The sequence below is a fragment of the Suricata suricatta genome, chromosome 14, assembly GCF_006229205.1.
Source record: "Suricata suricatta isolate VVHF042 chromosome 14, meerkat_22Aug2017_6uvM2_HiC, whole genome shotgun sequence".
NCBI lineage: Eukaryota > Metazoa > Chordata > Mammalia > Carnivora > Herpestidae > Suricata > Suricata suricatta.
In genome coordinates this window covers 38,261,095-38,276,561 of record NC_043713.1, presented here as the reverse complement: position 1 = coordinate 38,276,561, position 15,467 = coordinate 38,261,095, and the positions used below count along the sequence as shown (strand labels likewise).

The following is a 15,467-nucleotide window of genomic DNA, read 5'->3' as shown; positions in this document are numbered from 1 at the left end:
TACTGCCATAAACTTGTTGTTTTGAAAATATTTTATCATCATTTGCTTTATTTTTCATCCTAGGTGTCTTAACTTCTTCCACATATATCAAAAATTGACCATAAAACTGTCAAGATGCATTATGTTTTATATTTGAGTAAACATAGCTTTAGCATTTTATTAACAAATAGTGAAGACCTCGAATTAAGTTTACCATAGTGGGCAATCAGAAAAGATAGCTCACTACTCCTCTGTTTGAAAACAGCTTGTTCCTAAGGACACTCTAAGAGTATGGGATTCGAGGTGACAGCATTCACATTCTTGCTGTTTGGTTCCATGATAGATCAGCTGTGCGGTCATATAATACTCATTTTGTTCATGCTTTTATGTCTTCCTATGTGAAATCATAATATTCCAAATAATAATGTAAAATCACATATGTGATTTATCCACCTAAATAGTCCTGGAAATTAGCTTCTGGATTAATTGTAAATGCTTACGTCAACATGCTCTTTGTGGGCAGCTCTGATTCTCATGGCCTCTTCTTCTAGTTCAGGCAGACAGGTCTCGAGTTCCGCCGCTGAGAGGGTGTGCATTGCTTTCTTGTCCATAAGCTCCTGCCTCTCAAGTAGGTGTTCTTCTTGAATGGAATACAGTCTTTTCTGCCAGCAAAGATGTTAAATAATTCATTCAGTTATTAACTAACTAAACATAGAATTAAGGAGGGCACTTGTTATGATGAGCACCAGGTGATCTATGGAAGGGTTGAATCACTATACTGTACACCTGAAGCTCACATGACCTTGCCTGCTAACTGTAATTAAAAACTTAAAAAAAAAGTAAACATTTACTGAGTCTCAATCTTGTGTCACGCAGTAATGTTTGTGGTTATTTGAAAATTAAAAAAGAATTATTCCACCATAAAAAGCAACAGGTATGACTATAGCATATTTAAACAATGCAGTTATTATTTAAAAAATGCGAGCAAAACTTAATCTAGATAATAAAAATCTAACACTTTTATCTAAATATTGGAAGACAATAAGGTTAAAAAGCACATTAACAACAAATATTGAAATGTATGCAATTCTTGCAATCTAAAACCCAATAAACCCAATGAACAAGAAGTTAATGACAAAATATTAAGCTAAGAAGGCTAGGAGATTATGGAATTATTGACCACACATATACATAGAGAGAAAAATCACTCAGGAAATTTGGCATTTTCAGCATAGAGAAGCAGAGAAGCACTGCCAAAATTCCTAACAAAAGAAATCATAAAATTTGTGTTTATTTCAAAGAAGACGAGAGGTGCAGATAGTCTCAAATAAGCATATAAAATAACACTGTTTTAGACTGTTTTGCCTCTTGATTTTATTTTTACAATCTCAAGTATTGATGTATTTCTGAAGGGGAGGCATTCTAGAAACATGCCAAGGATCAAAACACACAACCTGGGTTCCAAAGGATAGGCAGGAGGTAGGTGAAGATAAAAAAAAATTCAATTGGTTTTGCTAGCTATATTAATTTAATTTCAAAATCTTTATATAGCAATAGCATAGTTTTCTTTCAGTGTTAAATAAAGAAATTCAATTGAAAGACACTAAAAGTAAAGAAAACCTAACATCATCACAAAACAAACTAAAGAGACACTTAGGAATAAGATCTCACTGCCCTTCTACCAGACTGGCAGAAATTCCCATTAAGCCACAAAATGAGTTATGTGTACGGGAGGTCAGTTTCTTTATGCATGATCAGACCCTGCTGGCCGCACTCAAAGGGCAACCCCCATCAGCTAAGGAGAGAAAACCGCTGGCTTGCAAACCAAGTAGGGAAAAGATGCCTCATTACAGGCAAATTTAAAATGCTAAGTAAAATGCAAATTAAAGGAAGAATAAAATATTGAAACCAAATTAGGATTACCTGAATCATCATTCCATTAGCCGCTTTACCTCGAGTGAGTCTTTTCAAGAAATCTTCTCTACCCTATATATTATCAAATCAAAAAAGGTTTTATTTATAGAAAATCAGAAAATATTGAAAAAAATCGATAACACAAGCTACAGTTTACTTACATTATGATAAAGACTAAAATATTCATTAAAAATTGAGTATTGTAAAAAAACAACCAACCAACCAACCAAAGAACCTGATGTTATATGAAACAAAGGTAGAAAGTGTTACAAGACCAAGAAAAAGAGAATTTCAGTTCATTTCAGGTTACTTTATAACCCTGAACTAAAAGGTCAAAGTAATCAAAAGGGAAAGACTTAACCAGTCTACAATTTTTCTCTTTAAAAAACTATCAGTTTGCTTTTGATAACACCTTCCAGAGGAACACATTCAATTTTGAAAACAAGATAGTTTGAAGTATGTAAAATGTAATCAGATTCTCGATCTAGCCAGAATAATTTTTTTTTCTTTTTTCTTAAAAAAAATCATTCTTTGGAATTTAGTAGGTAAAAAATGTGTAGAAAAAATTTTTTTCCTGTTACTTGGATAGATTTCAACTCTCCATAGTTTTAACTGACATTACTACACAACATCAGAGATGCTGTCTTCTAATTATGAAGTGTGAATTACAGAGCTGCTGGCAATAGAATTAGGAAAATGAATACATATTACTGTAGACTTGATGCAAGAGATAGAGTACAGTCTTCTTAGTAAAACATCCATTGAACTATCATTGAAAATGTTCAAGAAGACAGGCTGGAGAATGACTAAGAGTTACGGTAGCTATAAAAACATTTCCTGAATAAATAACTTATTGAACAAATGCATTAACAAATAACAAACACACTGCTTTTGGTCCCTAGGTTGGTAATTAAACTGTAAAAGTTTTAGGTTCTTACAAATTCAAAAATAGATTTAAAAAAATCTCTTTATATAATGAGAAACTCCAGATAATCACCCAGATTCTGACTCATGCGCAGCATATGAAGGGTGGGGAGTGAAACCAGGCCGACGATGGTTGTCTGAGACTTGGGCCCATAGGGGAAGTGGTAGGAAAAGCAGAGGCAACAAGGGCTTGAATAAGAACTGAAAGAAAACTGCCATTTTCAGGCACACGGCCTGCAACCCAGCTTGTACCAAACTTTTTGGTTCTTCTAATTGCTGATTGATTATAAAGGGAATAAAAGCCCAGAAAAAAAAAATCACCATTTCACACCCATGACAAAAGTGGATTTGACCAAGACTTACCAATAGATGCTAAATTTGGGTAAAAAATTTTTTTGGAAACAAAGATAATTGCATGTTCTTAAAATATCACTCAATTGAGTCATTATTACAACAGGAAAATGAATAAATTTGTTGGTCATAACTTTAGCCAAATAATCAAATATTAAGTTTGTCACTAATAATGTGACAAACTTGTACCACGTGCGTTGTGGTGTTTCATTGACACAATACAGTTACTATGTAATACTCCTGCCGGAAGTGTTGAACCTGCATCTAACCATGAGAACAAAAAAATAAACCCATAGTGAGAGATGTTTTGGAAGGTAACTGGCCTAGACTTTTCAGCAAATATCAATGCAATAAAAGATAATTTTTTAAATGTAGGAGACTCTTTAAGATTAAAAGAGACTCAAAAGTTGTAAGTTAAAGAGAAGAAATGGTGCTCAGTTACATACAGAAACCAACTGAATTAGAAAGGTGTGCATGTGCCAGTTATCTAATCATTGCCTTTAGCTCTAAATCCACTCTCTAACTGAGTTGAGGTGGGGCTTTATCAACAGAGGGCAGTGGTGGGGCTCACAAGGCTGCAGCAAGGCGCTTCACATCCTTGTTCTGTTTCCAGCTGTTTCCTCCTTCATCCTCCTTCTTTCCAGCTGCCAGCTGGCATGTGGAAAACCAAAGGTGCTTACCCTCAAGCCGGGTTCTCTATCCAGAAACTCCATTCAAATTCCATTTAACCTCCATCAAAGTGTCTGACACCTGGCAGGTGGCTGCTTAAGTTCATCAACTCAGACACACCCATGCTCTGTCCAGTACGCCCTTACTCCGCTTTGGGGCGAAAGCAGCCTCTTTCACACTTACTCCTTCTTTGGGTACTTGCTTCATCCATAAAGGCTGTGGATACTCCCTATATTTGCTATTCTTGTATTTTTTAGAGTAGAGGTCAACGAGCTTTCTCTGTAAAAAAAAATTGTATAAAACCTAGGCTTCGGGGGACATAAAGTCTCCATAAAAACTAGTCAATTCTGGTTTTGGAGAATAAAATATATCAAAATATCACTCCAAAGGACTTGAAAGAAACCAAAGAAAAGGGGGAGCATTCTCAGATGCTGAGAAGAGCCCAGACTGAAACAGTCACCTTTGACCTGCTGCTTGGCTTTAGCAGCCAAAAACCAGAAGGTGGCAGCAAAGAGCTATTCTACTGGAGGAGACTTGTACTAGGACAAAGAACTGAAGAGCAATGTAACACTTACAGCTATGCATCCGGAAACCCACCTTCAAAGAGAAAAGAGAAGTAAACACTAAATATAAATAGATATAAGCTCAGAATCAAGGAAGTAGCATCAGTTTGCTTTCCAGTAACGGAGGGGAACTGAGACAAAAATTGGAGAACTCAAATTATTATAGAAGATCTGAGACCAGGAACAGACAAAAAGAGAATTTAAAATTAAGAGTTATAATCATAAAGAAAAGTTTAGTATTTCTGTCAATAACGGAGTTGGACTGAATCAGTGGGACAGAGCAGCTCTGACTGCACTGTTGGGGCACTGTTTTGTGGCCAGGAACCTAACAAAAGTCCAGGTGGCAGAACACATGGATTCTTCCTAAAAAATAAACACCAGGGTGCTATTTTATGTTTCTTTCTTTATGAAAATAAATGGGTTTTTTGGAGAAACATTTTTAAATTACAAAAATAAAATTAAAATAACCTGAATCTCCAAACCCAGGGATATACATTGTGACTTTTTAGTGTATTCCTTTTTAGGTCCAGGGATTAAAGTTATCTTTGGTAGAGTCAGCCTAGTAAGATCTTTATCAACCACTAAAAAAACCAAAAATCCCGTTTTTAAAAATTTAGAACTGAATGAATTTACAATTTATCCTTGTACTCATATATTTAACAATTCTATTACTGAAAATTTTGTTTTTAAAATGTTCCTACTATGTGTTAACTATGTATTTATGCCTTCCATAAACATTTACTGAGGACCTACTTTGTTCTCAGCACTGTTCTAGGCACCGAGTTGCAGCAATGTACAAAACAAGCACGTCTTGTGTTCCTGGAGTATATTTTCTACTTGTTATTATGTAACTAATGACACACATCCTTAGCACACATTCTTGTAGCCTCTGTTCATCTTTATTGTCTGGTGATTTTTCTTTAAGTCTTATTTTTACAAATAATGTTAATTAACTATAGACTGAAAATGTATTTACTATTTAAAGTTCTTTACATAGGGGCACCTGGGTGGCTCAGCTGGCTGAGTGTCTGACTTCACTCAGGTCATGATCTCACAGATTGTGAGTTTGGGCTCAGTCCTGACAGCTCAGAGCCTGGAGCCTGCTTCGGATTCTGTGTCTCCCTCTCTCTGCCCTACCCCCACTCATGTTCTGTCTCTCTCTGTCTCTCAAAACTAAACATTAAAAAGAATAACAAAAATAAGGTCTTTACATATACTAGTTTAATATCTACAAATCGATGTGACACATGACATTAACAAAATGAAATATAAAAACATATGACCCTCTCAACAGATGCAGAAATAAAATCTAAGAAAATTCACTATCAGTTCATGATTTAAAACTCTCAACAAAGTGGGTTTAGAAGGAAAATACCTCAATGTAAAACAGGCCATACATAACAAACCAATAGCTAACCTATTACTCAATGGTGATTAAAGCTTTTCCTTTAATATCAGGAACAAGACAAGGATGTCCCCTCACCACTTTTATTCAAAATACAAGTCCTAGCTACAGCAAACAGACAAGGAAAACTAATAAAAAAACATTCAAATTGGTTAAAGAAGAAATAATACAGTCACTATTTGCAGATGACATATTACTTTGTATAGAAAACCCTAACACTCTACCAAAAAATTATTAGAACTAATAAATGAATTCAGTAAAGTTGCAGGATTCAAAATAATATATGTAGAGTTCTGTAGTATTTTTATATACTAATAATAAAGTAGCACAAGAAATTAAGAAAATCATTCCACTTGAAATTGCACCAAAAAGAATAAAATATCTAGGAGAAAGTTTAACCAAGGAAGTGAAAGATCTATACCCTGAAAACTGCATGACATTGATGAAAGAAAGTGAAGGCAACACAAACAAATGAAATTAGATACCGTGCTCCTGAAGTAGAAAAATTAATATTGTTAGAATATTTATTAAAATATCAACATTATTTGTCACAGACCTAGAACAAATAATCCTAAACTTGTATGGAATCATAAAAGTGCCCAGTAGTGAAAGCAATCTTGAGAAAGAATAAAGCTGCAGGTATCATAATCCCAGATTACAAAATATAACACAATGCTATAGTAATAAAAACAGTTTGGTACTGGCACTGGCACAAAAACACCACATAAATCAGTAGAACAGAATACAGAGTGCAGTGCATAAATAAACCTATGCTTAATTAATCTCTGACAAAGGAGGGAAGTATATACAATGAGGAAAAAATGGTCTCTTCAATAATCGGTTATTGAGAAAAACTAGACAACTACATGCCAAAGAATGAAACTGGGGTGGCTGGGTGGCTCGGTCGGTTAAGCATCAGGTCGTGATCTCAGGGTTTGTGGGTGTGAGCCCCTGTTGGGCTCTGTGCTGACAGCTCAGAGCCTGGAACCTGCTTCCGATTCTGTCTCCCTTTCGCTCTGCCCCTCTCCAGCTTGCATTCTGTCTCTCTCTGTCTCTCCAATATAGAGAAACATTAAAAAAAAAAAAAAGAAACTGAACCACTATCTTACATCAGACACAAAAATAAACTCAAAATGGACTAAAGACCTAAATGTGAGACCTGAAACAATAAAACTCTTAAAAGAAAACCTAGGCTGTAATCTTTTGTACATCAGACTTAGAAACATATTTATGGACATGTTTCCTCAAGATTCTCAATGTCACTAGTCATCAGTGAAATACAAGTCAAAACCATGAGATATAACCCCCTTCCAGTCAGAATGGTTATTATCAAAAAGATAAGAAATAACAAGTGTTAGCAAGGATATGGAGAAAAGGAAAACCTCATATGCTGTCAGTGAGAATGTAAATCGGTGCAATCACTATGGAAAACAGTATGGAAGTTCCTCAATAAATTAAAAATAGAAATACCATACGATCTATTAATTCTACTATTAGGTATTTATCCAAAGAAAACAAAAACACTGATTCAAAAAGACGTATGAGGCCCTATGTTCACTGCAGCATTATTTACAATAGACAATATATGGAAGCAACCTCGGTGTCCTTCATAGATGAACAGACAAAGATGTGGTATGCATATACATTTCAAAATATTACTCAGCCACAAAAATCTTGCCATTTGCGCCAATGTGGATGGACCTAGAGAACACCATACTAAGTGAAGTAAGTCAGACAGAGAAAGACAAATGCCATATGATTTTACTTATACGTAGAATTTGAAACCAGCAAACAAAGGCAAAAAAGAAACAGATGCATAAATGCATGCAACAAACTAATGTCTGCCAAAAGGGACCAGCATGGGGGGACGTGAGAAACAGGGGAAAAGGATTAAGAGGCACAAACTTCCAGTTGTGAAATAAGTCATGGAAATGAGACGTACAGCATCGGGGATACAGTTAACAATACTGTCACAACATTGTATGAGGAGCGAGGGTACTGCCCTTCTTGTGGTCAGCGCTGCATAGTGTACAGAATTGTTGAATCACTAGGTTGTGCATATAATGCATATAATATTGTATATTGACTAATATAATATTGTATGTTCACTATACTTCAATAATTTAAATACTTTTTAAAATAGATTTAAAAATTTTTACAGATATTGATAAATAACTTCCCAGAAAGGTTCCACCAACGTACACTGAGTACAGGTTGTCAGAGTTGCCATGTCAGTATGTCTTAACATTTACCAAATGTTAGTTTTCATATAAGTAAAATTGGGATCACAATTATTTTTCACAAAATTACTGTGGAATAGAAGAATTATATATATGTATATATGTATAATATTTATTGATATGAATATATATGTAATAGTTTACCTGAGGCAACTCTGGCATCAAGCATTCAACAAATAGCTATTACTACTTTCATTGTGTTATTTACTTATTTATTTATTTTTTTTAACATTTTTTTTTTGTGTGTGTGTGACAGAGAGAGACAGCGCGAGCAGGGGAGGGTCAGAGAGAGAGGGACACAGAGAATCGGAAGCAGGCTCCAGGCTCTGAGCTAGCTGTCAGCATAGAGCCTGACGTGGGGCTCGAACCTACAAACTGTGAGATCATGACCTAGGCCGAAGTCAGACGCTCAACCAACTGAGCCATCCAGGCACCCCTCATTGTGTTATTTAGAACTACATATTTATTAGGAAACAGATTCCAGAGTTAAATGTAAGTCAGTTATTGGATATTCTTTTATCTTAAAGAGTAAGGGAGCCCCTTTCTATGGAATACTCTTTACGTTGCTTATTTCTAATACTTTTGAGAGTCTATCATTTGTCAGGCCCTAAGTAAATGTTTTATATACAATATTATCACACAGAGGTACAACACATGTATTATTACACTCATTTAAGGGATCAAAAACCTAAGCTCATTATGGTTAGTATTCTACATAGTCTAAGAATTAACAGAAGAATCAGAATTCAAATTAAGAAACATGTGACCTCAAATTCCACACCCTTTCAACAAAATCACATTTTGCTTAGAAAAAGGGAGGGAAAAATAGAAACAAAATTCGTTGATTTATTTTTTTAAGTTTGTTTACTTATTCTGAAAGAGAGCGAGGGAGAGAGCGAGCGAGCCAGAAAGAGGGAGAAAGAGAATCCCAAGCATGGTCTGTGCTGTCAGCACGGGGCCTGATCCAGAGCTTGATCTCATGAGCAGTGAGATCATGACATGAGCCAAAACCAAGAGTCGGACACTTAACTAACTGAGCATCCAGTTGTCCCTAATATTCATAGATTTAAGAGAAAATTGTATAGAGCCAATATACTACGTTTTTTTCTGACAAGTTCTAAACTGGTAGAATGAGAAAGTAAGTTATGTTCCCAGCAAAGCAAATAAAGTTTTATTTTGTCCTTAACTGCTTTACATCATCAATAATACTGAGTGTCCAATGCTTTATTTTTATCACATTTTTCGATGTGTTTCCTCCCTCAAATATGTGTTAGGAAAATGAACTTTTCTGAAGTTTGACACATTTGCAGGACTTAAATTCTAATATACCTTCACATGATTTCTGTTCTGTCTGTACCTTCCTTCCCTCTTTTCCTCAGCAAACATTTACCATTAATGTGGATACTCCCAATATTACAGTTAGTGCCTTCTTTAACTTAACTTTGGCAATGTATTTTATCTCTGAATTAGAGTAGGGGAGAACCTTAGTAACTTAAAAACAATGAACCAAAAATAAAAGAGTACATGACCAATGTCGTAAATCTGGAACACAGAAAGGAACAGCAAAGAGTGATGGTGCTAGCAACGGACAGCATAAATGACTCTGAGCTTCTGGGCTGCTTAAACCAGAAGGAAACGTGAAACGTTAAAGACTGGCCAATTTTATTAAGGGAAGGGATATAACTTTATCAAGAAAAGTTCTTCCTAGTTCTGAATTCTAAGTGTAAATTAAGTGTATAGGTTTCTGACCATTTTAAACAATATGACTACCGCTTTCATTAAATTAAAACCCAAGCTGTGGGATGCCTGGGCATCCAACTTCAGCTCAGGTCATGATCTCAGGGTTGGTGGGTTCGGGCTCTGTGCTGACAGCTTGTAGTGTGCAGCCTGCTTTAGATTCTGTGTCACCCTCTCTCTGCTCCTCCCCTGCTTGTGCTCTCTTCCACTCTCAGAAATAAACATTAAAAAATTAAAAAAGCACTAAGCAGCAATAGTTAAGATTAGGCTGTTATTTTAAGAGTATTTTTTTTTTAAATTTTTGTGAATATTTATTTTTGAGAAAGAGAGACAGAGTGAAAATGGGGAAGGTGCAGACAGAGAAGGACACAGGCTGTCACCACAGAGCCCAACACAGAGCTTGAACTCATGAACTGTGAGATCATGACCTGAGCCAAAGTCAGATGCTTAGCTGACTGAGCCACCCAGTGCACCTTACCAACATTTGTTTAAAGTCCAGGATGTAATATCCACTTCTAATTCCATAAAATCTATTGTACATAGGTCAAAGTAATACACTTTAGATTTGTCTAACAGGCATAAATCCTCAAGAATCAAAATAAATAAATTATAAAAATGTCCATTTTCTAACAATTTTAAAGTACCACCAGTCTCATCTGTAATTATGATAGAAGCTGTACAGTTACAAATCAAACTGGGCTTATTAAAGCTATTTTAGTCTGTCAGTTGAACTGGACATTATCTAAGTAGGCTTGAAGTGGTAAAATTTATGACCTCCAAGACAGCGTTTTAGAAGTTTTAATTTTTTACTTTACTCAGATGAAGGTTTTTTATAAATTTTGTCTTAGATATTAACAAATAATATTTGAAGGGAAAGCCAAGAATTTTCTCTAAAGAAGAGTTAAGGGTTGTTATAAATATGAGAAAAAGAATTCAAGCAATATCATAACCTTCTAAACCATAAAGTTATAGAACAAATTACTGTGACCTAAAATACTAAAAAGATATAACATAGTGGTTTTTTTCTAGCATTAAAAATGATCCCTAAACTCCTAAACAAATTTTAAAAACTAGAATAACTAGAAATCATGCAATGTTTACTGTCAGACCACAATGGAATTAAAATATAAATCAATAACAGAAAGTTAACTGGAAAATCCAAAAAATATTATTTATATAGACACTAAACAACATATTTCTTAAAAATGTATAGCCAAGGAATAAATATGAAGAAAAATTTTTAAATATTTTGAACTAAATAAAAACAAAAATGCAATTTGTATGATGAAGCAAAAACGTTGCTTAAAGAGGAATTTGTAGTACTGAGTGTGTATATTAGAAAAGAAGAAAGATCTAATATCAATAATGTAGGTTTCAACCTTGGAAAACTGGAAGGAGTAAAAATTAAATTAAAACTAAGAAGAAGAAAATAAAAAGTAAGAATCAGAGCAGAAATCAATGAAATTGAAAACATAAAATCATAGAAAAAATCAATGAAACCAAAATATGGTTCTTTAAAAAGACCAATAAAATTGATACGCCTGAAAGTAGGCAAATTAAGCAAAAGAGAGAGGACACAAATTACTAGTATCAGAAATGAAACCAGTGGCATCACTACAGATCCCATGGATACTGAAAGAAAATAAAGGAATACTATGAAAAACTCTATTTTAAAAAATTAGGTAACCTAGATAAAATAGAACAATTTCTTGAAACATAATCTGCCCAAACTCACAGACACATACCATTTAAGTATGCTGACATCCATTAAAGAAATGAAATTAATAAGTAATTACTTTCTAAAACACAAAGCACCAGGCCCCATGGGTTCCCCAGTAAATCCTATAAACATTTAAGTAAGAAATTAAATTATACTCAATTTTTGTAATCTCTTTCAGAGGACAGAAGCAGATACTTCCTAACTCTTTCTATGAGGCCAGCATTACTGTAAGACCCTCAATAAGCTAAAATGGGGGGAGGGGATGGGATCTTCCTCTCCTGGATAAAGAATATTTTCAAAAAATCTACAGCTAAGACAAAAGTTTATGGTGAGAAACTAAAGCTTTCTCACTAGGATCAGGTAAAAGGCAAGGATGATCCACCTTAATATTCCTTTTAAATATTGTACTCGAAATTTCTTGAAAATACATTGACAAAATAAGTAAAAAATATACAGATTTGGAAAAAATAAATAAATTTGCCCTTGTTCACAGATGACATAATTGTACATTTAAAAATCTAAAAGAATTAACAAAAATACTCCTGAAAATAAAAAGCAATTATAGGACAGTTGCAAGATATAATGTGAATACACAATCTTCAATTGTTTTCCTATATGCCAGTTTATAAGGAGAGGCAAAAGACCCAGAATAGCCAAAACAATATGAAAAAGAAAAAAGCAAGAGGCATGAACACACACAACATCAAGATATACTATAAAGCTACATTATTCAAGACAGTATAGCATTGGCAAAAGAATAGACAAATAGATAATGGGAACAAAAAGGAGTCCACAAATAGTCAACTGATCTTTAACAAAAAAGCAAAGACAACACAACAGAACAAAGACAATCTTTTCAACACCTTTCACAAAAATTAACTGAAAATGGACCATAAACCTAAAGGTATAACAAGAAAAAGAAAACCTAGAAGATAACAGAAAAAAACCTAGATGATCTTGGGTATGGCAATGACTTTTTAAATACACCAAAGACATGATCTATGAAAGAAATAATAATTATTGATAAGTTGGGTTTCATTAAAACTCAAACCTTTAGCTCTGTGAAAGCCAAGGTCAAAAGAATGAGAAGTCACAGACTGGGAGTAAGTATTTGCAAAACACAAACCTGATAAAGATCTGTGATCCAAAATATATAAAGTACTCTAGAAACTCAACAGTAAGAAAACCACCCAATAAAAGAGGGATCAAAGATGTTGGGAAGCCTGGCTGGCTCAGTCGATAGACTATGGGACCCTTGACCTTGGGACTGTGAGTTAGAGCCTTATTTTGGGTGTAGAGATTACTTAAAAAAAAAAAAAAAAAAGAGATCAAAGACCTTAACACACAACTCAACAAAGAAGATATACAATGTCAAAATGGCAAATAAGTGTATATATATATATATATATATATATATATGTGTATATATATATATCATCATGGAAATGTACATTAAAGCAACAGTGAGATATCACCACACAGCTATTACAATGGTTAAATCCTGATCACTGACAACATCAACATCAACTATTGGCAAGGATTTGGAGTAACAGAAACTCCCATGCATTGCTGGTAGGAATGAAAAATGGTACTTTGTAAGGCAGTTTGGTAGTTTCTTTTTTTTTTAATTTTATTTTTATTAAAAAAACCGTTTTTAATGTTTTATTTATTTTTGAGACAGAGCATGAGCAGGGGAGTGGCAGAGAGAGAGGGAGACACAGAATCTGAAGCAGGCTCCAGGCTCTGAGCTGTCAGCACAGAGCCTGACACAGGGCTCGAACCCACGAATGTGAGATCATGACCTGAGCCGAAGTTGGAGGCTCAACTGACTGAGTCATCCAGGTGCTGCTGGTTTGGTAGTTTCTAACAAAAGAAAATATATACTGGGGGCCTAGGTGGCTCAGTCAGTTAAGCATCTGCCTCTTGATTTTGGCTCAAGTCATGATCTCATGGTTCATGAGACTGAGTCTTGCATTGGGCTATGTGCTGACAGTGCAGGTCCTGCTTAGATTGTCTCTCTCTCTCTCTGCCCCTCTCCCTCTCACACACACACTCTCTCCCTCTCAAATAAATAAAGATTTCCCCCCCAAAACACACAAAAAAACTAAATATACACTAATTATAATATCTAGCCATTATGTTATTTCATATTCAAAGGAATTAAAAACTTATTTCCATATAAAACCCTGCACATGGATGTTTATAGTGGCTTTATTTATAACTGACAAAACTTGGATGCAACCAAGATGCTCTTTAGTAGGTGAATGCTTAAATCAATGGTGGTATACCCAGACATAGAATATTATTCAGTGCTAAAAAGAAATTAGTTATCAAGCCAAGAAAAGACATGAAGAAACCTTGAATGCATATGAGTAAGTGAAAGAATCCAATCTGAAAAGGTTATATACTATATGATTCCAACTGGTATTTTGGAAAAGGAAAAACTACAGAGACAGTAAAAAATCAGTGGTTGCCATGGTAGCCATCAGTAGAAGGGATGTATAGGTACAATACAGAAGGGCTTGGGGTATATGGGAAATCTGTGTACTTTCTCCCAATTTTGCTGTGACCCTAATAATCCTCTCTAACATAGTCTAAAAGGTGATCCCTACTATGGTCATTGTGAAAATTTGAGACTGATTGAATTTGTTCGGGAGTATATGCCTACCCAGTGCCTGAGTGACTAGTTTATACCAAACCCAGCATCGTAAACCTTGTCCTCAAATTCTACACACCTACCTAAAAGCTACACTACTTTGGGCAAATCACTGCACCCCAAAATGAACATACTAATAACAACTTCACAGTACTGTGAACACTGAATTAATTAACATGTATAAAGACTCTAGCCTATAATAGACTTGCAGAAAACTCTTTCTATTTCCTTTTTTCTTTTCTACTAAGTTTCCACTTTGTTCTGGTTACTAGGATTATAACCCGGAACCAGAGGGCCCTGATATTCTACTTTTCCACCAAAACTCCAGTCTGTTCAAGCAAAAAGCCCTCTGCATTCCTGCAGCTTGCACAGATTCTTTCTATTTAAATGTTGAGAAGTATTTAATATCTGATAAAAGCTTTTGAGATTTTCCTTGTTACAATATTACATTCTTTAGATAACACTGAATGATTTTCTGTTCATTCCATCAATACCATAATTGAATACATATTACCCTTTTATTGATTTATCTCCCATCACTGTGGATAATTTTATTCTGGGACTTGGCTAATCGTGTCTTTTCTGAATAGGTCCATTATTGGGATTGAAGGTATGAAAAAATTGGAGAAGTCATCTGTAATAGCTGGAAAACTCCAGAAGCTGCTAAATATCTTGAATGTTCAGCGTGGCTTCTAGTGTCAAACTGACTCAGCATTGTACAGGTGCATTAATTTGAAACATAATTCACAAATTCCACCTCTAAGGTTTTGAAAGGTTATTTCTCAGAGCTAGGTCAGAGGTGGTAATGCTATAATATCTAGAAGACATGAATTAAGAACTAATGTTAGGCCAGGAGTAACAAACATATAAAGGTATCTGCAAGAAAAACATGATGCTAATTTTATAGATATTTTTTACTTAGTCAATGAAAGACAGTAGAGGTCATAACAAGGGCAGAAACTACAAACTTGAATTATTCCAAACCTGATTTATCTAAGGATTACCTAGAAAGTCATTTTTAATTCACTACCACTCTGACACACACAGATAACACATGTGTACATCACAGAAATGTAATGCCCTATATTCAGCTCAGATTACTAGTAGTATTTAGCAATGTGGAATTTCCTAAATTGTGCAATTTGTTTCTGTTGTTTCTTTCTGGTTTTATCGCCACTACTTTAGGGTAGGGAAAGGACTTGATTAACAATGCCTCAATGTTTTCAATTTCACTTGCATAAAACCAGGGGGACACTTACACTTCGCCTTAGGTTGGCAAAGCAAGTACAAAAGAGTTGCCTCAAATTTG

General features: G+C 34.7%; 1 protein-coding gene across 4 annotated transcripts in view; it reads right to left on the bottom strand.

The window, feature by feature from the left end:
* Positions 1–15,467, bottom strand: part of CCDC178 (coiled-coil domain containing 178) — a 294,180-nt gene that overhangs the window by 138,531 nt on the left and 140,182 nt on the right. For all 4 annotated transcript variants that reach the window (XR_003902446.1, XM_029921892.1, XM_029921893.1 and 1 more), the window contains exons 12-13: positions 1,903–1,965; positions 480–641 (exon numbers count right to left, since the gene is read on the bottom strand). Coding sequence is in view for 3 of the 4 variants with exons in the window: in XM_029921892.1 (XP_029777752.1) it covers positions 480–641; positions 1,903–1,965 (225 nt within the window). In the remaining variant the exon portion in view is untranslated. The remainder of the gene's footprint in view (positions 1–479; positions 642–1,902; positions 1,966–15,467) is intronic.